At 40.9% G+C, this 23,305-nt stretch overlaps 1 protein-coding gene across 2 annotated transcripts in view; it reads left to right on the forward strand.

Annotated features, from left to right (window-relative positions):
- The window catches only part of dmtn (dematin actin binding protein), a 31,038-nt gene extending 17,979 nt beyond the window's left edge, over positions 1 to 13,059 (forward strand). Inside the window, exons 6-16 of one of the 2 annotated variants that reach the window (XM_007254936.4) lie at positions 1,821 to 1,950; positions 3,035 to 3,079; positions 3,173 to 3,328; positions 4,106 to 4,215; positions 7,056 to 7,161; positions 7,831 to 7,892; positions 8,012 to 8,060; positions 9,168 to 9,175; positions 10,384 to 10,449; positions 11,868 to 11,948; positions 12,771 to 13,059. In XM_007254936.4, coding sequence (XP_007254998.3) covers positions 1,821 to 1,950; positions 3,035 to 3,079; positions 3,173 to 3,328; positions 4,106 to 4,215; positions 7,056 to 7,161; positions 7,831 to 7,892; positions 8,012 to 8,060; positions 9,168 to 9,175; positions 10,384 to 10,449; positions 11,868 to 11,948; positions 12,771 to 12,884 — 927 coding nt within the window. In that variant the 3' untranslated portion in view covers positions 12,885 to 13,059. Of the gene's footprint in view, positions 1 to 1,820; positions 1,951 to 3,034; positions 3,080 to 3,172; positions 3,329 to 4,105; positions 4,216 to 7,055; positions 7,162 to 7,830; positions 7,893 to 8,011; positions 9,047 to 9,167; positions 9,176 to 10,383; positions 10,450 to 11,867; positions 11,949 to 12,770 lie in introns of those variants that run through there. The other variant, XM_007254937.4, reaches the window with a different exon arrangement.
- The last annotated feature ends 10,246 nt before the right edge of the window (positions 13,060 to 23,305 follow it).

Here is a 23,305-nt window from a genome sequence, read left to right on the forward strand (position 1 = left end):
GAGTTCTTCAAACTTACATCTCATTTCACTAAGAGACCCTTAAAAAATGGAAAAATAAGAATTTAGATTTATTAACAATTTGATTTATTTTCACTTTAACCCCTTTAACAGGCCTTGACCCATATATGGGCTATAAGTGTAGATGATCCTCAAACCCCTGTCTCTGCAGTAAAATAGGTTATTTACATTCTGAAAACTTTAAGGGGTTTGGAAAGTTCTACAGGACACTTGGAGAAGCTGCCTGTTCATTCTCTACTCCACTTAATAATTGCAGATCAGTAACAGGAATCAACCCAAATCCTGCATGTTTAAAAACAGACGTAAAAACTAGACCTTCAAATCAAAGTTCAGGAAAGCACTAATTTTCTGATTTTTATTCATTATATTTTGGTTTAAAACATACAGTATTTTGAGGAGTTTGATATAAATACGCCCCCATAGTTCTCCTGATCGCCCAGGTTTTAATATCGACTACAGCTCAGTCCACAGTTCTCACTTCAAAAGAGCTTTTTACCCTTGGCTGCCAGCTGGAACAATCTCACACTGACCCATAAATCCACATAATGATACAGCCCTCCTGAGCCCTGCTGAGTAACCATTGCCTGAGACATGCTATAGTATCTGCAGTGTCTTTAAGGCAAGAAGCTCTTGAGACGCAAGCAACAGTGTGAGGACAAGCATCGTCCTGTTGGAGGAATAGAGCACCGGACCTTCTTCCATTAATCCAGTTCATAGAGTCGAATCTTTAAGCTCTATAGGAAACTGATAAGTGCTTTTTCTAAGGCTACACAGCTGCTTAGTCCTAATCCCTTTCGCTCCCTTTACTGCATTTTGCGTGTGGGAAAGCTCTTACTTTCACTATTAAACATATCTCTTTTGAGTTGAGATGTTCCCTCACTGTCCTTCCTTGGTTAAATAATGCGTTGGACAGGGCTCCGTGCAGTGGGTTAAGCTGATCAGGAGATCGCCGGTTCGAATCCTGTTCATGCAGCTTGCCACCAGCAGCCAGAGCCCTGAGAGAGCACAATTGGCCTTGCTCTCTCTGGGTGGGTACAATAGATGGCACTCAGGTTTCCCCTCATCACTCTGAATGGTGATGTGGATTAGCACACGGCATCTGTGCTACTGCTTCTTAGTAGCAGTTTTAAAAAAGGCGGTGACTGACTTCACATGTGTCTGATAGTAGTAGTTTTAACTAAAATCTAAGGTAAAAGATGTTTTCTCTGCATTATTGATGCATGATCCAATAATTTGACCCTTCTGAAATAGATGAACATCTTTTCCACGACCACAGTATGAGTCTTTCCACATGGCTGATTAAAAATAAGAAGCTACTCCCTCCATTAGTTAGGGTTAATTAACATGTTTCAGATAAAACTTAATAATCACCCATACAGTAATTATTATTCAATGGGATGCTCATATGTATTAACTTAGTTAAATCCAGGTCATGACCTTTTTTTGGCCTAGCAGTGCATGTTTTTTAAAATATACTAAATATAAAATATATTAATGTACTCTCCTTGCATATGGAAACTATTAATGGGCAGCATTGCACTCCACCAATAAGTGCCCTTGTACAAAACAACTTACTTTTAATGTCCTCGAAGAACTTAAGATACAAGTATCTAATCTCTTATAGACTTTATTTGTTATTGAGTAATGCATGTCAGAAATCACATCATCAAATGAATTAGACCTGTGGAATATTCTGCAAATGTGATTACAATGGTGATTACAGTAATGCTTTAATGCATAATGTTATGTGGTTTGCGCATGTTTAGTAGATGTGCTCATCCTTTATCTCTTCTGTTGATCAGATTTTTGCCTCCAGAGAGCAGAAGGTGTGGTCTGAACAGGGTTCACCCGGCGGATCCACCATGGGCTCTACAGTTCAGCTCCGCAAAATCAGCGCCACCAAAGGACCCCTGCAGCACTTCCACAGGCCAGGTTAGACCAACATGCAGAGTATTATGCTAGTTCTCCATCAGCAGCTGGAGTCTGAGCGAGACTTCAGTAGATCATGCTGTTTCTCCATCAGCAGCCGAAGTCTGAGAGAGAGAGTGCAGTAGATTATCCTGCTTCTCCACCAGCAACAGAAGTCCGAGAAAGTACAGTAGGTTATCCTGTTTCTCCATTAGCAGCTGAAGTCCAAGAGAGTACAGTAAGTCATGCGGCTTCTCCATCAGCAGCCAAAGTCCAAGAAAGAGAGAGAAAAGTAGGTCATGCTGTTTCTCCATCAGCAGCCGGAGTCAGAGAGAGAGAGTACAGTAGGTCATGCTGCTTCTACATCAGCAGCCAGAGTCAGAGAGAGAGAGTACAGTAGGTCATGCTGCTTCTCCATCAGAAGCCGGAGTCAGAGAGAGAGAGAGTACAGTAGGTCATGCTGCTTCTCCATCAGCAGCCAGAGTCAGAGAGAGAGAGTACAGTAGGTCATGCTGCTTCTCCATCAGCAGCCGGAGTCAGAGAGAGAGAATACAGTATGTTATGCTGTTTCTCCATCAGCAGCCAGAGTCCAAGAGAGAGAGAGTACAGTAGGTTATGCTGCTTCTCCACCAGCAACAGAAGTCCGAGAAAGTACAGTAGGTTATCCTGTTTCTCCATTAGCAGCTGAAGTCCAAGAGAGTACAGTAAGTCATGCGGCTTCTCCATCAGCAGCCAAAGTCCAAGAAAGAGAGAGAAAAGTAGGTCATGCTGTTTCTCCATCAGCAGCCGGAGTCAGAGAGAGAGAGTACAGTAGGTCATGCTGCTTCTACATCAGCAGCCAGAGTCAGAGAGAGAGAGTACAGTAGGTCATGCTGCTTCTCCATCAGCAGCCAGAGTCAGAGAGAGAGAGAGTACAGTAGGTCATGCTGCTTCTCCATCAGCAGCCGGAGTCAGAGAGAGAGAGTACAGTAGGCCATGCTGTTTCTCCATCAGCAGCCGGAGTCCGAGAGCGAGTACAGGAGAGAGTGCACCTCTACCTGTCTAATATAAACGTGAAATATAAACATCGTAAAGGTCTAGTGTTCTCACCTTGTTGTTTTTTTTGTAGATAATGGAAGCAACATCTACAACAAGCCTCCCATCTATAAGCACGGTAAGAGCTCTTATCTCCACTATCTCTGAGACACCGCAGATAACGTGGAGTTGAGATGTTCTGCTGATCCGTTCATCATTTATCTCCTTTCAGCTCCCCAGGAGGCACCTGCACCATCCCATAATAAACACAAAGAGGAGGTCATCATCATATCCTCCAAATTCCCAGCTGCCCAACCCCCTGACCCCACCCAGCCATCGAAGATCGAGACCGAATACTGGCCCTGCCCACCTTCTCTGGCTAGCGTGGGTAAGCCCAGATGTTTCCGTGTGGGTGTGTCTATAGCACAAGCACTGCCCACTTTACTCTGATAGGCTGTGTGGTGTTGTCCCATGGTCATGCGATGATACCAGTGGTGGGAGGATGAAGGCTAGCATGATCTTCCTCTGAGAAACCTGAGGAAGCTCTACCACATCTTCTTAAAGTGATGCTAATACACCAGCACTGAAGCTCAACACGCTTGCAGGAGAACATTAACAGCTAGTTCTGCTGGACAGCATCACCCACACTGAGTAATAAGGTGGAGGGAAGACCATCCTACCTACCCAGAGACTGACAAGAGAGGACAAATATACTCTCCCGGGTTTTTTTTAACAGATTACAGATGGCTGTGGCATCACAGATAATTGTACCAGCACTTAAATAGTTGCACCACTTTTGCACGAGCTAGAATTCTCACATCACTTTTTTGTGATCTGTTGTGGTACAAATAAATGGTAGGTATATGGTGGGCAAGAACATATGTATGAGCAGATACCTTACATATCATGATACAGGTGTTAAGATTCAATATTTTGCAATATATAAGCAAGATATATTCCATTTGTTTAAATCAGATTTTTTATAAAGCTGTCAATTCCCTTCTGACACCAATCTTTACATCTAAAGTAATAATTAATAAATTATACAGGGCTTTAAAACAAAATAACAAAATATCATGAAACTTAATATCGATATTTTGTTACACTCCTACTGTGTGTGTGTGTGTGTGTGTGTGTGTGTGTGTGTGTGTGTGTGTGTGTGTAGAGATTGAATGGAGGAGGAAGGCGGAGGAGGAGGGCAGGGCTGTGGAGGATGATGAGTTTGAGGACCTGACTGAAGACGCCAAGAGACTGCAGGAACAGGAGCTAAATAAGGTAAGAGGATACGCACACACACACTTACACATACACACACACACACACACACACTGTCCAGTACCATCACTGTGCGACAGGCTTTAATCTGAGGACAGTGTGTTCTTCCTCAAGCATCAGGATGATGAACACGATTTGTTATTTGTCTGGATGTTTTGCTCTGTGTGTGTGTGTGAGAGAGAATGGGTGTGTGTGTGTGTGTGTGTGGGTGAGGAGTATCTTAATGTTCTGCTCTGATCAGACCTGGTCTGTTTCCTCTGGGAATAGATAGCATGTTGTCAGACAGCAGATAAATAACGGTGGTTTAACTATTCTAATACATGCTGTTAATATTTTCATGTTCTGTTTTTTATTTAACAACACTAAGCTGAAGAATGTCTGTATGAAATAAAACATATAACCAGTAGAATAGAACAAGTATTATTATTATTATTTTTTTTTTTTAAATATCATTTTTTTTTCTGCATAATCCATTTTCTGGTGTTGTTATATATGCCTACCTGTCTTCACTATACCTGTATCATTGCTGTGAATAGCAAAACAGTAAATTCTTTAATTTAGCTGCAGTTCCTAATACAGTGGGTCATCTATTATAAAATAACTGAATTAAACTGAACTGAATTTATTGGAATTCATTTAAATTGCGTGGAATTGAATCGAATCAAATTGGATTAAATTGAACAGAGTTCATTTGAACTGAATTAAGTTGAGCATAGCTGAGCTTAGCTGAGCTGAACTGAGTTGAATTGAATTAAGTTAAATTGAATTGAGTTGAATTCACTTTATTTAACCCTAAGGGGCAATTTAAGGACAACACAACAGTACAACAGACAACAGTAGACAACAGACAAAAACAACCAAACATTAAACAGACGGATCACCACTCCTACTGTATAATCAGAAAAAATACTTAGATTGGAACATGTAAGACTGTCTGCAAATACAAGTTAAAGTAAATATAAGAAACACTGTGTTTTTAATAAATTCAGTACTATCATTATTCAGTATACAGCTCTGGAAAAACAAGCCACTTTAGTTTCTGAATCAGTTCTTCTGATTTTGCTATTTATAGGTATATATTTGAGTGAAATGAAAGAGGCTTTTAGACCTCAAATAATGCAAAGAAAACAAGTTCATATTCATAAAGTTTTAAGAGTTCAGAAATCAATATTTGGTGGAATAACCCTGTTTTTTAATCACAGTTTTTATGCATCTTGGCATGTTCTCCTCCACCAGTCTTACACACTACTTTTTGATACCTTTATGCCTTTACTCCTGGTGCAAAATTCAAGCAGTTCAGCTTGGTTTGATGGCTTTGTAGGGGAGGAGTCAACAGGCCTATGCCTTGTCCTCCTAATGCGTATTCCGTCTATCCGGTACTTTAGATGAGACTTAGGTGAGATACTAAAATAAACTAATCTGACTCCATTTTATAAATACCAACTAGGTGAAAATAAATAGTTAACAATTATCAGTAGCACACTTACTAAGAATTAGAATCTGTCTAAGCAAAACCAGGTCTGGTTAAATAGTTTAGTGATGGAAGATATAGGCATTAAAAGTACACAACACTCAAAATACTACATAACATGTGAAAACAGCCCAGCGCTGGGTTGAGATGTTCAGCGGTCCAGAACATAGTCTACGCTAGCGGTTACAGAACATAACACTCAATCTTATCTGTTTCCCTCAGTAGTTAAGTGTGTGACAAAGCGCCCAGTGAAAACTCACTATATAACTATGGAAGTCTAGAAACTTAAAGAAACTCAAAACACAGACCAATTAGGCCCTAAGGCCTACTAAAAAAAGATTCAACAAACAATTGCTACAGATTAACAGTTAACAGTTTATTGTGACCTAAATTGACAAATGAAACAATATTCTTAAACAATCCACAAGACCAAGTCAAACAAGATAGCAGTTAAGAATATTGCATAGTATAGTTGAAATAGAATATTGTGTAATATATTTAAAATAGTGGTTGCATACAGAGTAGATATGTCTCCTGGTTACAGACAAATGTTGGCTACATGCAGAGCATGGGAGGTCTCATACTACCAGACAAACTCAGAGAGTAGGTCTTTGTGCTTTCCTTAAATATCCAACCAGAACAATACACTTCATATTCACATGGGAATTAGAATTTGGCACTATTTACTGACTATCACCACCATTTGTTCATCATGGCCTTTGATCATCACGGGGCAATCCTAAACCCATCAGGAGCAGGAAGGGGAGTGTCTCTTCAGAATGGAGACATTTCTCCCAAAGTTCAGAGATGTTCTATTAAGGTTATCTTTAACATTTCTTCACTGAGACCATTGTACTTCTCACACTATTAAAACCACTATTAAGACCATTAAAATGATACCAAACATGAAGACATTCACATTTTATATTAACAAGATACATTTCAGATCCAGCATTTAAAAAGTTCTTCAACTCAGTAGACATCCTCAAGCAAGATGGTCAGTTGCCCTTTGGCCCCATCTTCAAGCAAGAGGTGTCAACTGCCATTTTGGCCAGTCTTCATGATTTGATTTGATTACTTTCAACACAATGCCCGAGGTGAGGAGCAGAGGTGTGCAAAGACAATTAGGGTACCCCATGGAATAGCCTTACAGCTTGTAATCTTTTGTCTTTCTCATGATTATATTCCAGAGTTTTTTAATTTGGTAAAATCAAAGAACCTCATCATTTTTAAGTGGTTTAAGATTTTTCCAGAGCTGTACTCAGTATATTCAGTATATTAAGTGTATTCAGTATAATCAGTATATTAAGTGTATTTAGTATATATTCCATATATTCAGTATGCTGTGTTTGTACGGTTTGTCTCTCAGATCCAGTCGAACTTGGGTAAACTGATCCTAAAGGAGGAAATAGAGAAATCTGTTCACATCCGGAGGAAAACTCGCTCCCTACCCGACAGGACACACATGCACTTAGGTGAGTGATGGCCTAATGGTGTTGTTGTTTTCTGGCAGTGTGTGTGTGTGTGTGTATGTGTGTGTGTTCCTCACTGCACTGATAAGAAGCACTGTATGTCCTCTACCAGCACATAACAGCTCTCTGAGGACCCCTCGTGGTTAAAATAGTGAGTTACAGCTGTGTTATTCTTGTTGTTGTCATCAACACATATGTGGGCGGAGTTTCCTTATACTTCACACTGATTGGTTTGTAGAGTGTTGTCAGTTCGGGGAGTAGCCTTTCCTGTCAGGTGCTGAATTCTGCCTACCTGCCAAAATGTGTCTCAATCCTTCGAATGCAGGTTTGTCCTTAAGCAGAATGAGTGTAACAGATTCCCCTCAGATTTCTTTCATTAGTGTTTATAAATAAGAGTTAATCTACAGTTACAGTAGATACAGAATCACCAGCACCGTAATCTGTTGTACCCATACTGCTGAAGCGTGACGCTCCTGCACATCACCAAGGGATTGAGACGAATTTCAGCACAACACCTCTTCTTTTTCTTCTTCTATTGTTTAATGATTGATGATAGTCTGACTCTATAAACTTCATGTAATTGACCTGAATAAAGTCCATTTCACAGAAAAGCAACTGGATCACCTGGGCAGGCATGAGGATTATTGGTAATGTAGTTCTTTCTGTCTGCAGGTTCCAGTGGAGCATCTAAATCTGCCTCGTTACCTCCCTGCAGTCGCTCAGGACTCACCCGGGTACCACAGCTTCACCACCCTCTCATCATCACAGATTATCACTGTTAACACTATAGTACTGTCTCACAGTTACTAATGAGGCTCTTTAACAAGGCTCTTCTCTTCTTTCCTGTCTGTAGCTGCAGTCAGCTGACTTCACCTCCACAGACGGCGACAAACCCAGAACAGGTACAGCCGACACAACATACAGCAGATCTGATCATTCTGCAGTTATTTACAATCTTATACCTATACCAGCTGGCCATTTTATCAGAAACACTTATGAAGCTATAACGTTTGGACACACCTCTTCCCATTTAATGTGATTTCTCTCTGTTCATGATTTTTTTTACATTGTAAATTTAATAATGAAGTCTATATTAACGCTCTGCTGATTAGAACCCTGACAACAGTCAACAGTCAGACGCTCATTGCTATCTTGGTAACAAAGGCACGCTACCTGTACACCCCCACTTATTACATACATACACACAGCAGCATAAACCCAACTTTTACATCAACAATAAACAGAATATTAAATAAAATAACATTGCTTTTGCCGTAAATGAGCTGCTGGAGCTCCTTCACAGTGTGAACGAGCAGCTCAGTTTTCTCTGTTGAGAAGCGTTGCACACATCCAGGTAGCTGCACTGTTAAAATAGCAATCCACCAAAGTTAGAGCGCACCTGACTTTTGAAGGGAATGATCAGCAAGTGACACGCTGACCGTTTAATTTTTTAATTTTGCCCAAAACACACCCATGATTAATTAGTAGAATTAGTACGTCTTTTGCATATTTCTAGTTGCACAAGTTGCTCTTTTCCTGTCGTTACGATAGCAAAGACACACAGACACACCCTAAATCAGGCTGCATGGTGCATGGCACACAGCTCACCTATAGATCACTAAAATAGGGCCCACAGAATGAGAAGGTGCGTGCAAACTTTTGCTACTTTTTTGCTACTTTAATTAATGGAATAGATGAAAGTTTAAGAATGTACTGTATATGGTGCCGTCAAATATAGTTTATCCTATTATGAGGGCATCTATAGAGCATTTTATAATGTTTTTACACCTGTAGGAGGACCATATTCAGCACTGCTTCCCACATTATCATCTTCAATTTCTATAAGAAGACGTATCCTAGAGGGCATTTTAGGCCATGGAGTCACTAGCACTGGGGCAGTCCCCCAGCCCTTCTTTAAATCCGCCAGTACATTAAATACACTCTCTGACCCCACTGTTCATTAATCACTCTGTTTATATTGTGTTTGTTTGTGTGTGTGTGTTCTCCAGGCCTGCAGGTAAGCATATTTCTGTATTAAATTCCGCATGACTGCTGTCTGTTAGCATTAGTTTGCTAATATTCAAAAAACAAATCATGTTTCCATGCTTTTTTTTATTTATTTATCTCTGCCTTGCTACTAATGTACATTTGACTTGCCCTGCCCCGGGGTTAGCCACGCCCCCTTTATTCATTCTGCTTAACTCTCATTCAGTATTGAATCCTTGCAATTAGAGGGTGACATTCGGACATCATGCACAGGAGACAAAATATTACTTATTATATAAATTACAATACAATATAATATATATATATATATATATGACGTAAATACAATACCTCCCTTAGCATCATGTTAAAAGCTACTGTGTTCATATATAACGAAAAAAGTTTAGTACAAACCTTATCATGATGTATTTTACCATGATTTCAAAATATTTCATATTGTCATATTGTGTATCAGTGCATTAGAGTATACTACAGTCAAGTACATTACACTATAGTAATGAGTACAACACAATAGTACTCAGCAGTACACTACACAACATTTTATAACATTACACAAGTTCTATAGAATGCACAATAGTACAGTACACTGCATTATAGTACACTGCATTTCAGCACAGTACAATACAGTATACAACAGTACAGTACAGTTTACTACAATACAATACACTACACTATAGGACAGTATGTAACAGTGCAGTATAGTATACAGGACACTACCCTATATTACAGTACACAGTAGAACAATGCAGCACATTAAACTACAATACAGTGCACAATAGGACAGTATACTACCCTATAGTACAATAAATACAGTGCACAACAGTACTATACAGTGCACTATGAGTACAAGTCACACAATGTACCCTATAGAGCACAATGCAGTACAGCACACTGTATGTCAGTGCACTACTATACACTACAGCCAAGCATATTAGAGTATAATACAGCACAATACACTACAATACAGTACAGAACACTAGTCTATAGGACAGTACAGTAGTTTCTCTCTCCTCGTCATGCTCTTCTTGCAAAGTGTACCGATGTGATAATGAGGCTGAGCAGTTTCATTATTGTGCTCTGCGAGATCCTTCCTCACCATGAAGGCTTTAACGCTGAAGCCTGACCGTGTGTGTGTGTGTTATTGTGTGTGTGTGATATTGTGTGTGTGTGCTCATGCTGCTCTCCTGGGTGTTGGGCTCCGTTCTGGGCTGCTGGTAGAACGGAGAACCTCAGCGAGGCCGAATGGACCGGGGGAATTCACTGCCCAGCATTCTGGAGCAGAAGGTGAGGCTGTCCGTGATTGGATGTGTCAGGTGTGCTGGGTGTGTTGGGAGTGTTTGGATGTGTGAAGTATGTTTGTATGTTTTGGGTATGGTTGGATGTGTTTGGTGGCCATTTTTGGTGTGCATTGGGTATGTTTGGCGTTTTGTGTGTTTGTTTGGGTATTTTTAAGGTTTAAAGTGTTTGGCTGTGTTTGAATAGGTTTGGTGTTTTGTGTGTCTGGGTATTTCTGGTTAGGTTTGGTGTGAGTTGGATGTTTTTAAATATGTTTGGTTGTGTTGTGGGTGTTTGGCTGTGTTTGGATATGTTTGTTGTTTTGTGTGTTTTGGTATGTTTGGTGTGTTTGGTGTTTAGTGTGTTTGGATATTTCTGAGTGTGTTTGGATGTTTTTGTTGTTTTTAGTGTTTGGTTGAGTTCTGGGTGTTTGCCTGTGTTTGTATATGTTTGTTTTTTGTGTGTTTGGATATGTTTTTTTTGTGTGTGTTTGGGTATGCTTGGTGTGTTGTGTTTTTGCATATTTTTGAATGAGTTTGGTATGTGTGGTGTGTGTTGGGTTTATCACCTCCAAAGTTTGCCTGTTTCTTCTCGCCCTTTACACTCCTGCCTCATCCTCACCCCCATCCCATAATGCTTTTATTTATGGAATGCCGTAGTGAGTAAGGCATGATGTAATGTGAGTGTCTGAAGTTGTCTGATTAAATCTAACTTATCAATCATAAACAATAATACAATGTAAAACATTATTTGTGGTAAGATAATACTGATGAGATGCTGCTTTGGTTAGACCTGTGCTTAGCTTGAAACTAGCTTAGCATTTAGAAAACTAAACTAACAACTAATCTAACATATATTACCTGCTAGCTTTGCTGCTGATGCCCCTGCTGTAATCACCAATCACTGTGACTGTAATGGATCCCTACTGTGTCTTTATTACTGTACTATTATTTTATGAATAATTATTTTATTTACTAAGTACCCCTAAAAGACAATGGATTTGGACACTTACCATCAACATGCATCAGCATTGATCACATAAACACACATTCCACCAGTTTAGAGCAAAATCTAAGTTATTTTAGGCTTTTTCTGATTTATCTGTATTGGTAAACTCCTCTTCTCCAGATGGGAAACCTACATTTACCAGATTTCTCTTTGCGAATTCCAGTAGGTATTTACCCTGATTCAACATTCTAAATTTATAGAATCTCTGATCATTAAAAATTATATTATCTGATATACAAAAAAAATACTTTGAAGACTTTTGAAAGACTTTTCATGTAAATGGTGCTGATATGATTCTTTACCTCATCTCTAAAGGGGATATATACTTATAAAAGTCAAAAGTGGTAGAAACTGCAGTAAATTCAGTAGTTGTTTAAAATAGCAAATAAATTGTGTACGCATGCTGCTTTTGTTTTTAGATTTATCCTTATGAAATGCTGATCGTGAACCACAGAGGGCGCTGTAAGCTTCCTCCCGGAGTGGACAGGACCAGACTGGAGGTAATATTAACTTTTTGTTACAGCTCAGTGGCTGAGAGATATAAATTTAAATGATATAAATGTTGTTATTAATAACACCATAAACATCAAACATAGCATGCTCTATTTTAAAGGAGTTTAACATTCTAGACCACTTTTAATACAATAATCATGTTGTATAATCAAAGATGATTGTACAGTAAAGCACCATTGTAAAGCTTGAATAGTGGGTTTATTTAGAGAAAAGAACATGGTCAAAAATGAACTTTCAGTGTTTGGCTGAAATAATTATATTAATTATTTCTTATTCAGAAATAAGGAAGTTACACTAAAATATACAAGTATATACACTTATATATATATATATATATATATATATATATACTTATATATATATATATACTACACGTATATGTTTTTCTTTAGACACCCACGTTTTACACACAAACAATAATACTCATCCACACACACCAGTGTGAAGTGGCAGCCAATTGCGCACAGCATACCCTCAACCGGAAACCCCCGTCCTCCTGGAGTTGACCCAGAACTGAGTGCCAATCCATATCATACACACATACTTACTTACACACATCAGGACACTTTACAGTGTCTAATTCGCCTGATATCCATGTTGTTGGACTGTGGGATTAAACCCACAGAAACAAAAGGAGAACATGAAAGTGCACCCAGATAAAGACTTGAACCCAAGACCCCAGCCGTGGGGGGAAACATGCCAACCGCTTATCCACTGTGTTGGCAAAAAAAAAGCAAAAATAGCCAGATTATTATTTAGTTTGTCTTATCTGTCCACTAATATAATGATGTTTTCTGTTTATAACACAGAGGCATCTCTCTCCTGAAGATTTCGAGACTCTATTCGGAATGCCGATCTCAGAGTTTGATCGTCTGTCGCTGTGGAAAAGAAACGAACTGAAGAAGAAAGTCTCGCTTTTCTAACACCTGCATCATCTTCAGCATGGACTCTCATTATTACCTGCCCGGGAGACACAGCAGACCCAACTCGGACCGATTCGGGATGATCAGACATCACCATTATCTCCAATAATCAGCTTTGATCTCTGACTTGTATCAGACAGCTTGCGTACGTCTCTGTGTACTGTTTAGGATAAAATAGCCAAATCACTGTCCTTCTGTGGTCCATATCCTCCTGTTACCCACTGCAAAAAAACGCCTAGCGGTCGAGACCGGCCTTCCTGTAGAGTTCACTTCAGATCCTCAGTCTAATCCAGTCTTGTAGACCTACGTTTCCTGTAGACCTTCAGTCTTGTAGACCTACCTCTCCTCTAGACCTTTAGTTCTGAAGATCAACAGTTCTGGATGTAGATCACCTCACATGTACACCACATGTCCAGTAAACTGACCTGCCTTGTAGACATATAAATCCTGTATATTACCAGTGCAGATCCTCAGTCTAATCCAGTCCTGTAGACCTTTAGCCCTGTAGATCATTAGTTCTGGATGCAGATCACCTCTCATTTAGATCACCTGTCCTGTAGACTGATCTGCCTTGTAGACCTACCTGTTCTGTTCAACCATATGTCATGTAGATTGTTTAGTCCTCTAGACCACTGCTTTGCTGACGACACTCAGCTACACCTGTCGTTCTCACCAGATGATCACTCAATCTCTGCACGAATATCACAGTGTCTCTCAGACATATCCGCATGAATGAAGGAACATCACCTCCAACTAAACCTCTCAAAGACTGAACTTCTGGTCATACCAGCAAAACCTTCTATTCAACACAACTTTGCCATAACCATCGACTCTCTCTCTCTCTCACCGACAAAGGTTGCTAGGAACCTGGGTGTCATGGTTGATGACCAGCTTCTCTTCACGCACCATGTGGTCTCAGTTGCTCGATCCTGCCGCTTTGCGCTTTACAACATCGGAAAAATTCGACCGTTTCTGACGCAACAGGCCACCCAACTCCTGGTACAAGCTGTGGTAATCTCACGCCTCGACTACTGCAATGCCGTACTAACTGGCCTCCCGGCCTGTGTAGTAAAACCACTACAGATGATTCAGAATGCAGCAGCACGTTTGGTCTTCAACCAACCAAAACGGGCACATGTCACTCCGCTGCTCATTGAGCTCCACTGGCTACCGGTTGCTGCTCGCATCAAATTCAAAGCGCTTACAATCGCCTACAAGGTGATGACAGTACAGGCTCCTTCCTACCTGCACTCACTCCTGAAGGCTTACGCTACCTCCCGGCTGCTGCGCTCCTCCAATGAACGTCGCCTCGCTTTGCCAAACAAACATTCACACAAAGCAATCCAGACTGTTCTCATACAGAGTTCCCCAATGGTGGAACAAACTACCTTCCACTACCAGATCAGGAGAATCTCTCGCTATCTTTAAGAAACTCCTGAAGACAGAGCTCTTCAAAGAGCACTTACTCTCCTAACACCTCTAACAAACTAACTAATTCTAACCTCATCTCCTTCTTCCTCTTCTCTACTCCTCTATCCCATTATTTCCCTCTGACCTCCTTAAGGCCCTATCTATAGATGCTTTATTTTTTAACTTCTATTATTTTTGTACTTAACCTCTTCTATTATCTGCACAAGTCCTAGTGATAATCAGTTCTGTAGACCTACCCATCCTGTAGACCCTTCTGTCCTGTAGACCACCTGTTTTTTAGACTCCCCTGTCCTGTAGACCCACCTGCCCTGTCAATCACTTGTCCTGTAGACCTATCTCTCCTGTAATTCACTGGTCCTGTAGACCCACCGGTCTTTTAAACTCACCTATCATGTGATCCCAACTGTTCTGTAGACCCTTTTGTCCTATAGACGGTCCAGACTGAGATATATATCTGTACATATTTAATTCTAATCGCACCTCTAGCCATAACAATGAGTTTAAGTTTTTTTTGTCTAAACATCAAAAAATCGATATGGATACAGAATAGATTTTTATTTTTATTTAATTTATTGTTTTTATTTGTTTTTTTTTCTGTTGATGGTGTATTTAGGATAAACCTGAACTCTGCAGGAAGGTAAACCTTTACTAACAGGTCTGCAGACCACCGCTGTGGAGATTATGTACAGTACTGACGCTTATATTTCCTCTAAAGCAGCTCTAAATATCAAGCTCACATCCAATACAAATACGTCAATATGCTACAAATAAAATATATACGCAATCCAGTTTTACAAACAGTCTAAACGTCTAAAAAGCTGAGTATCGCCTTATTCCTTTTCTATTCGTCTGATTCTCAAAGTGCCCAGTTCAATTTGTAACATAGGCGTGTATTTATATATATATAAATATATTTACACTAATGTTAAATGTGTCACCCTCCTGTGTGTGTGCTTTGATCACGGATGATTTCGGCATAATTCCTGTGTATTGTCTCTGAATCAGAAGCTGTGTCACTGTATGAATATATTGTTTATTTATTGAAGTCATAGCCATTGGGGTTGCAACCTCGAATTCAGACAACGCTAGTCATAAAAGGAGCCATAAAAGAAGCAGATATTTATGTTTTTATGAGTAATTTCTGAGCACTGCATGGATGTTATCTAGCACATTAGATAATAAAAGCAGATTTTTCACACAGAGGAAAAATACACGGTCCGTCCCGCTGTTGCTGTGTGGAGTTTATGTAGCGGGATGCATCATATAACAATTATTATTGTATTATTGTAACAGTTTGTTCACATATTTCAGGTTCTAGTTTGGGTGTTTAGGCCGTAATCCTGAGAGCTGCGTTCATGCCTGTGTTATATCGTATATCTCACATTTAATCCGTTTAGTTTCGGTTTCACGGTGCAGTTTTGTGAGTGAGTAACTGAACAACTTTACTACATCCTGACATCATCATCTATGTAGGTGGAGTCTCCCTATACACAACACTGATTGGTTTATAGAAGGTCATGTGTCAGTAAGTTGGCCTCCCAGCCAGGTGCTGAATTTTGCTCCCTACCAGAATGAGTCTCTATCCTCTGAGTGCAGGTTTGTCATGAAGTAGAATGAGTGTAACAGATTCCCCTTACATTACTTTTATTAAAGTTTATAAATAAGGGTTAATCTACAGTTACAGTAGATACAAAATCACCAGCACTGTAATCTGTTGTACCCATACTGCTGCGTGACTCTCCTGCACATCAGCAAGAAAAGACGATTTTCGGCACAACATATCTTCTTTTTCTTCTTCTATTGTCTAATGGGTGATGGTAGCCTGACTCAACTTCCTGAAATTGATCTGAATAAAATCAGAACCGTCCAAAAAGTGTTTTACAGTGTAAACCAACCAGATCGACTGTCCTGTAGACCCACCAGTCCTGAAGATCACTTGTCTTGTAGACCAAACTGTCCTGTAGATACCTGGATTTGGACTGTCACCAATTTCTTTTCTTTCTCCAGTTTGATGATGTTTTTATACATCAGTGTAAAAATGTGGCATAAAGCTCTCAGGATGATGTGTCTCATTTAACCCATTCATTTCTCAGTCATTTTCAGGTACACACACACATTTACACACATACACACAATGTTTCAATTCTGCTCTACACACTTCCCACAGGGAGTTCTGTGTCCACACTGATCACGATTTTCTTTCAGACTGTCCCATGGATGCGTTTCTGTTAATATCGTGTGTAACTGAACAATAAAGCCATGGTGTCTGTTCTCATGTTTTTGCTTCATTGGAATGGAATTCCTAATCAAACCAAAGTAGCTCCACTTGCTTAGATGACAGCTATGCACATCACTGCTGGATTTTCTCAGTCAGCTTTATGAAGTAGAGTCACCTGGAATTCAGGCTTTCAGTTAACAGCTGTGCTGAACTCATCAAAAGTTAATTACTTGAATTTCTTTCCTCTTAATAAAAGTTACAACTGAGAGCATCAGTTGTAAAGTTGTGAAAAGGTAGAGTTACAGGTATACAGTGAATAGCTCTATTTGATTAATGTTCTAATCCATATAATGAAAAGCAACAATTACTTAACTAAGTAAAGAAAGAAATTACTTTAAGATAAAATGAAGGTCAGTCAATCCAAAAAGAAGAAGAGTTTCAAGAACTTTGAAAGTATGCTCAAGTGCAATCACCGCACAGTGCATTAAAATGTGATAATGATGAAACTGGCACTCATAAGGACCGCCCCAGGAAAGGAAGAGCAAGACTTTCCTCTGTTGCACGAGATAAGTTGATCAGTTCCCCATATAAGAGCATCTAAATGCTTCACAGAGTATTTTGGTTTGCTTCAGTATTCATTTTAATGTAAATAAATGCTGTAAATTATATTTTATTTGTAATTTGGGAAAAAATTCAGTAGTTTATAGAATAAAACAAAAATGTTACTTTACCCAACTATATAAAATTTTAAAGTGGTTTGTTAATTAAGATTTTTTTTCTGGAGCTGTATCATATACTAGGATACACTTAATTCATTTTCCAGTTTGTCCAGCAGGTGGAGACATATTCTTACAATATTACACACAGTCAGGGCTGATAATAAAACCTATAATAACTGTTGTCCCACCTCTCAGACTGAACTTTCTCTGTTTGGTTTAGTCCAGTTTAAAGCAGGACTGTGTTTATAAATATAACACAGTATTAACACAGTAAATAAGTCTATAAACAAAGTTAACAAGTCCTAAATTCAAATTATCACTCAGGTCTGAGTTCACCTGAGGATGAGCTCTTCTGATTGGCTATCAGCGTGTTTATATAGACTTTAGTCATGCCTGAGCTTTCTGTGATTAGCAGGTAAACCTAATAAATGTTCAGTTTAGTAATTCTTAGAATTGTTTAGTAGCTGTTTCCATTATTTTAGCGTATTTGTTGTTTTCATCCTTGAGATTATTTGCTGTATTTTCAAAATAACTACAATATAGAGTGAATGATTTGCGCACATACCTCAACATAATATTTATTCATCATTACATGAGCATACTGCATACTGGCTTGTGATCATCAATCTTCCTCTTGTGGTTTTCATTTTAGTAAAATTAAAGAAAATCATCATTTTCAAGTGGTCTCTTTTTTTCCAGAGCTTTTTTTTTTTTTTTTGTCATATCATCAGTTCTACTATTACGACTCCGGAAGAAATGTTGTCAGTTGCACGATTTAATGTTTTAACATATTTAGCAAAACAAAGATACATATATGAAGAGGTTATAATGAAACAGTCTTCTAGTAGAGTCTTTGGCGTAGGCCCCGTCATCGGCCCAGGACTTGATACATCTGGGCTCTGCAGATCCTGTCGTACATTGGAGACAGGGGCGGAGTCAACCCCAAAGTGAAAGAATTTATATATATATATATATATATATATATATATACCCACCGGTAGATCTTTACTTTATCCTACATCCTGTAATAAATGAAACGTTTGATTAATAATCAGCATAATAATAAACGATACCGTACTTTTGAACGATAGCTCTTTAGCACCGGTGACTGTGGACAGTGAAGCATTTCCTTTTATACCTTGGATATCCCCATGCATGAGTGAGTTTATTAGCATTTAACTCGTGGATTGTGTTAAGTGAGCACATGCTTGATGTAACTAAATGTGGGTGACCTGTGCAGTAACAAGCAGAGTTAACGTGAGTGTAGTGTCCAGTGATGCGCTTGCAGTGCGCCAACTTTCCATGCTGTTAGTATGGGCCGATGCCCTTCACTCATACATACGCTTGCTACGAGCCTAAGCGGGGTGCGCCCCCGAAGCGTACGGGCACGAGCCCTTCACTCATACATTCGCTTGCTACGAGCCCAAGCGGGGTGCGCCCCCGAAGCGTACGGGTGGCGAGCCCTTCATTTCATACGTACGCTTGCTACGAGCCCAAGCGGGGTGCACCCCCGAAGCGTTCGGGCGGCGAGCCCTTCACTCATTTATTCATTAGATCATTACATATTCATTCAGTTATCTATTCATCAGAGCATGCGCGGGGAATGCCCCCAAACATACAGGCCATGTGCCTACATTCAAACATTCATTTCTTTCATTCTTTAATTAATTCTGCATCCATCCGATCAATACATAACATTTTGCAGACGCTTTTGTCTAAAGCGACTTAAATAGTAAAGTTCAGAAATAATAGAAGGTAGAAAAACTTAATACAGGGCCTAAAGGAGATCAAAGGGAAGTTGTGTGACAGAGGAGTGAAGAAGGGGAAGAAGGAAGAGACGTTAGCAAGAAGAAAATGGTGTTAGGCGAGGGGTGCGCCCTCAAACATACGGGCCGCGGGCCCTACATTCATACACGAGGGCGTCGAGCCCAATCAAAGCATGCGTTGCTGTTAGTGAGGGCCATGCCAAAACATGCATCTAGGTCGAGCCCATCATGCGCGGGGACCGCCCCCAAAGCATGCGTTGCAGTTAGTAACGGGCTGCGCGCCCTGTAAAACGCTGAGCGCGGGGTTCGACCCCTGAAAAAACATGCTGTTAGTAACATGCAATAATCCTCATGTCATGTCGTCTGGGCTGTGAGCCCAAGATAAAGAGGAGATTGTCTCCTGGCATGTGTTGATGTAAATGACCACGGGCCATAATGCATTAAGCTATAGGTATAGACATGTGATAATCAGCAGTGTTGGGAGAGTATCACAGATCGTTTTAATACTGGTTAATACTGTTAGTGAAGCATTGAAACAAAAGCAAATGTTGATGTATAATAGATCATTTAAATCGCCGGATTGATGCATAAATTAACATACTCTAAAGTATGTAGTACTTCCACCGCCTCCAGTGTTTGCTTATAAATAATACTTACTTAGACAGTGTTGAATGAGCTTGCTGTTCAGCAGTAGGTCCAGTTCTGGTCTAAGTGTGTGACAGGTGTGCTGAAATTACCCGTCTTCTTCAAGTAGCAAAATGGTGACGTCAGCTTCGCTGAGGATGTGGCTGCGTCGTTCCTGAAGAGAGCGACCAGCGTAGCAGGATGGAGATGGTCAGCGTTTCCTAATTGACATTTGACAGGTGAAATCTGACCACTGTTTCGCCATAGGGTAGCTATTAGGTGAAACCAAACAGAGGCGCATAAAGTTTAGAAGAGCGTGAAAGCAGATAGCTGCCCCAGAAATGTAAAGACAGAAATAGGAGTGCACTTTTAGCATTTTAATTGTAAAACAGGGCCCTGTTATCTGCAACAGAATGTTTCGCGCAAACAGTAATGAAGGAAGGAGTAGAGCTTAAATCAGACAGCGTGAGGCATTGAACTGATCAAATAAATATTGTCGGCGCGCGCTCGTGAAATGCCTGTGCGCTTAAATCCATAAAAGCTGCCGTATGCAGTTGAAACATAGGGAGAATATATATAACTTGTAAATTAGATTTATTTCTGTAAATGGCAAGCTATATTAAATTGAGGAAGAGGATTTTTGCAATGCCTTTGAGGAGTAAGCATATAGCTGGATTAGAAAACGAACTCGGATAATCTGACTATTACGACGTTCCTTATTAATTGGCATCAATAATTTTGTAGATAGAAAGTTTGTTACCAATTATGAAATTAATTTATAATTACTGAGTCCCAGGTAATTAAATTGAGCAATGACATAATCGGAGTGCAGAAAGAACAACTTAAATGAGGATCGTGATCAAAGCTTCGCGGTCACAACGTATTTTATTAATGATTTCAGAGAAAATAAAAAGTAATGAAACGCACGCGATCATCACCGATCATTTCGTACAGAACTGAGAGGCAGATCCAGGGGCGAGGGTCAAAATTAATAGCCAACAGTCGGCAAACTATCGCCCTTGGAAATAAATACCCAAAACCGACAAACAGAGCGGCGCTCGCACCGAGCGCAGCCGAAGAAACGGCGCCGAGGAGAACAATGAGAAATACCGGACCACAACCAAGAAAGCGAGACTAGAAAAGCCACGAACGACACAGCAAACAGAGAAGACACAAAAGCACCCAAGCGAAATCGCGAACCCAGAGACAGATAATGATACAGATACATAGATATTAAATAGCCCTAAGGAAATGTAGACATCCAGCAGCAACAGCACGATTCATAAGAAATAAAGAACAGTAAGAATAAAGAAACACACTATATACGGATCAAAACACAGAAGAACAGAAAAGATATAAGAAGATTAAATAGAAAAGAAAAGGTAATAAGAAGATAAGCCGGGAAGCAGGTCAGCAGCAAACAGTTTTAAAACGCAGAGTAAGACATATTCCTTTAAACCAAGCTTTAACAACTAATGCATTTCACAGGTACAATAATTCGTAAGAGTATCAGCAGTACCATTATTATTATTATTATTATCATTATGTATGTTTTATATAAATAAATATACTTATAAATAATATACTACAGTTGGACAATTTATTGTACATCAGTTCGTATTCTAGCATTATTTCTAATTAGTACTAGCACCACTAGCATTATTATTAACCATTACAAATTTATTTTTCGTGCTTATTCAATGTACAGCACACGATGAGCTGCATTGTAATGTATGAAGGTGCTACAAAATAAAGAGTAACATCGGCATCATTATCATCATTATCACTATTATTAGTACTAATATTACTACCATTATCACTATTAGTACTATTAATACTATTCCATTATGATTACCGTAAACTAGGCAGAGCAGTAGATGTTGCCAACTGCCATCAAATAATTTACGGAGCAAAGTGCAAGGAGCAATGACATGGAACGCAAGAGACTGAAAGCACTGAGAAACACAAACATGCATATGATACAAAATATGTCGAAGAAGCGAATACGTGAAAACCCAATCATGAGTAACTGTACGTGACAGCAAGGGAGGCGAGGTCGGGGAAGAGACGGCGGAAGAATGAAGCAGTGAGCGGTAGAATGTTAGAATGTAGTCAAAAGTCCGGAAAAATCAACAGAACAGCGAACAGAAGACAGAACAAAAAAAAAAGAAAAAAGAAAAGAGGTAGAAGAGCGGCCAGCCATAAGGTCAAAAGACCGCGAAGAGGACCATCCACGCGCCGGGGGCAAACGGGCTTCGGAAGGAAGGCAAAAGAAGAACCTTACCTTGAAGGATGACAGCACGCAAGCGCGGGGAAAACCATAGCAGCATCAGCAGAAACAAACGGCCTACCAAAAGCCGGGCCAGGCACGGCAGTAGCTAAACAGGAGGAGGAAGAGGCCATGCAGCAGAGGACCCAGGCAGAAACACACGTGGCAGCGCAGCAGCAGATCCAGCAGAAGCGCCAGGTAGGGCAGCAGCAGCAGCAGAGCTGGCAGAAGCGCCAGGTAGGGCAGTAGCAGCAGCAGCAGATCCGGCAGAAACGCCAGGTAGGGCAGTAGCAGCAGCAGCAGCAGATCCGGCAGAAACGCCAGGTAGGGCAGTAGCAGCAGCAGCAGCAGATCCGGCAGAAGCGCCAGGTAGGGCAGTAGCAGCAGCAGCAGCGGCAGATCCGACAGAAGCGCCAGGCAGGGCAGCAGCAGCAGCAGAACCGGCAGAAGGGCACCAGCAGCGCAGGAGCAGCAGCAGCAGCAGATCCGATAGAAGCGCAGTAGCAGCAGCAGCAGATCCGACAGAAGCGCACCAGCAGCGCAGTAGCGGCGAACGAACCAGGAGCGCGCTAGGCAGCACAGCAACATTAGAAGATCCAGGCAGGAGCGCGCCAGTCAGCTCAGCAAAAGTCAAAGTTCCAGGGAGAGCGCGCCAGAAGGAGAAAGATACGGGCAGGTCCGCGCCAGCCGCAGCAGAGGCCAGGGGAGGCGGAGCGAAGGCAGAGGGGCCGGGTGAACCGGTGCTCAGTTACAACTTGCCACCCTCTCGAACCGTGCTACTCTAGCACACAAATAAAGTAAAAACGCTAGAAAAAGCCCCATATTCAAACATGCTTCAGCAGGAATACAATAAAGCCGAAACAAAATATCGGAGGACAGTTAAGAGTAAGGAGGGGAGACCACAACGTAACAGAAAACCACGAAATAAGAAAACAAACAAAGGCCCCGCGCATGGGCACTGGCGTCGAGAAGCACAACACGACGGGTTGCACAATACGACAGAACCCTGCGTTACAGGAAGAGGCAACCCGGAAGCAGATCCACAGCGCCCTTCGACAGCGACCAAACCAGAGTCCGAACTCCACGCCGAGACAGCGACCGCCTGAAGGACCGGGACAGCTGGGGCTTATCGCCGACAGTGGGCTGGGGCGGCGGCGGGACAGAGCAGGAGGGGGTAGAGTAGCGGGCCGCCAGCCAACGGCGCGGCGCGTGGCAAGCAGATTGCGTCGTCCGTGCACAGCCGACCGGACGTGGGGAGCAGCAGCCGTCAGTAGGAGCGGGAGGCGTCCGACGACAAAGCGGCCAGCAGTAGGAGGTTAGCAACAGGAGGCCAACACGAGACGCCGGTCGGACACACTAGAAGCGAGAACGGGACATAAGCGAGAGAACTGCGG

This window comes from Astyanax mexicanus, chromosome 20 (assembly GCF_023375975.1).
Source record: "Astyanax mexicanus isolate ESR-SI-001 chromosome 20, AstMex3_surface, whole genome shotgun sequence".
Taxonomy (NCBI): Eukaryota; Metazoa; Chordata; class Actinopteri; order Characiformes; family Acestrorhamphidae; genus Astyanax; species Astyanax mexicanus.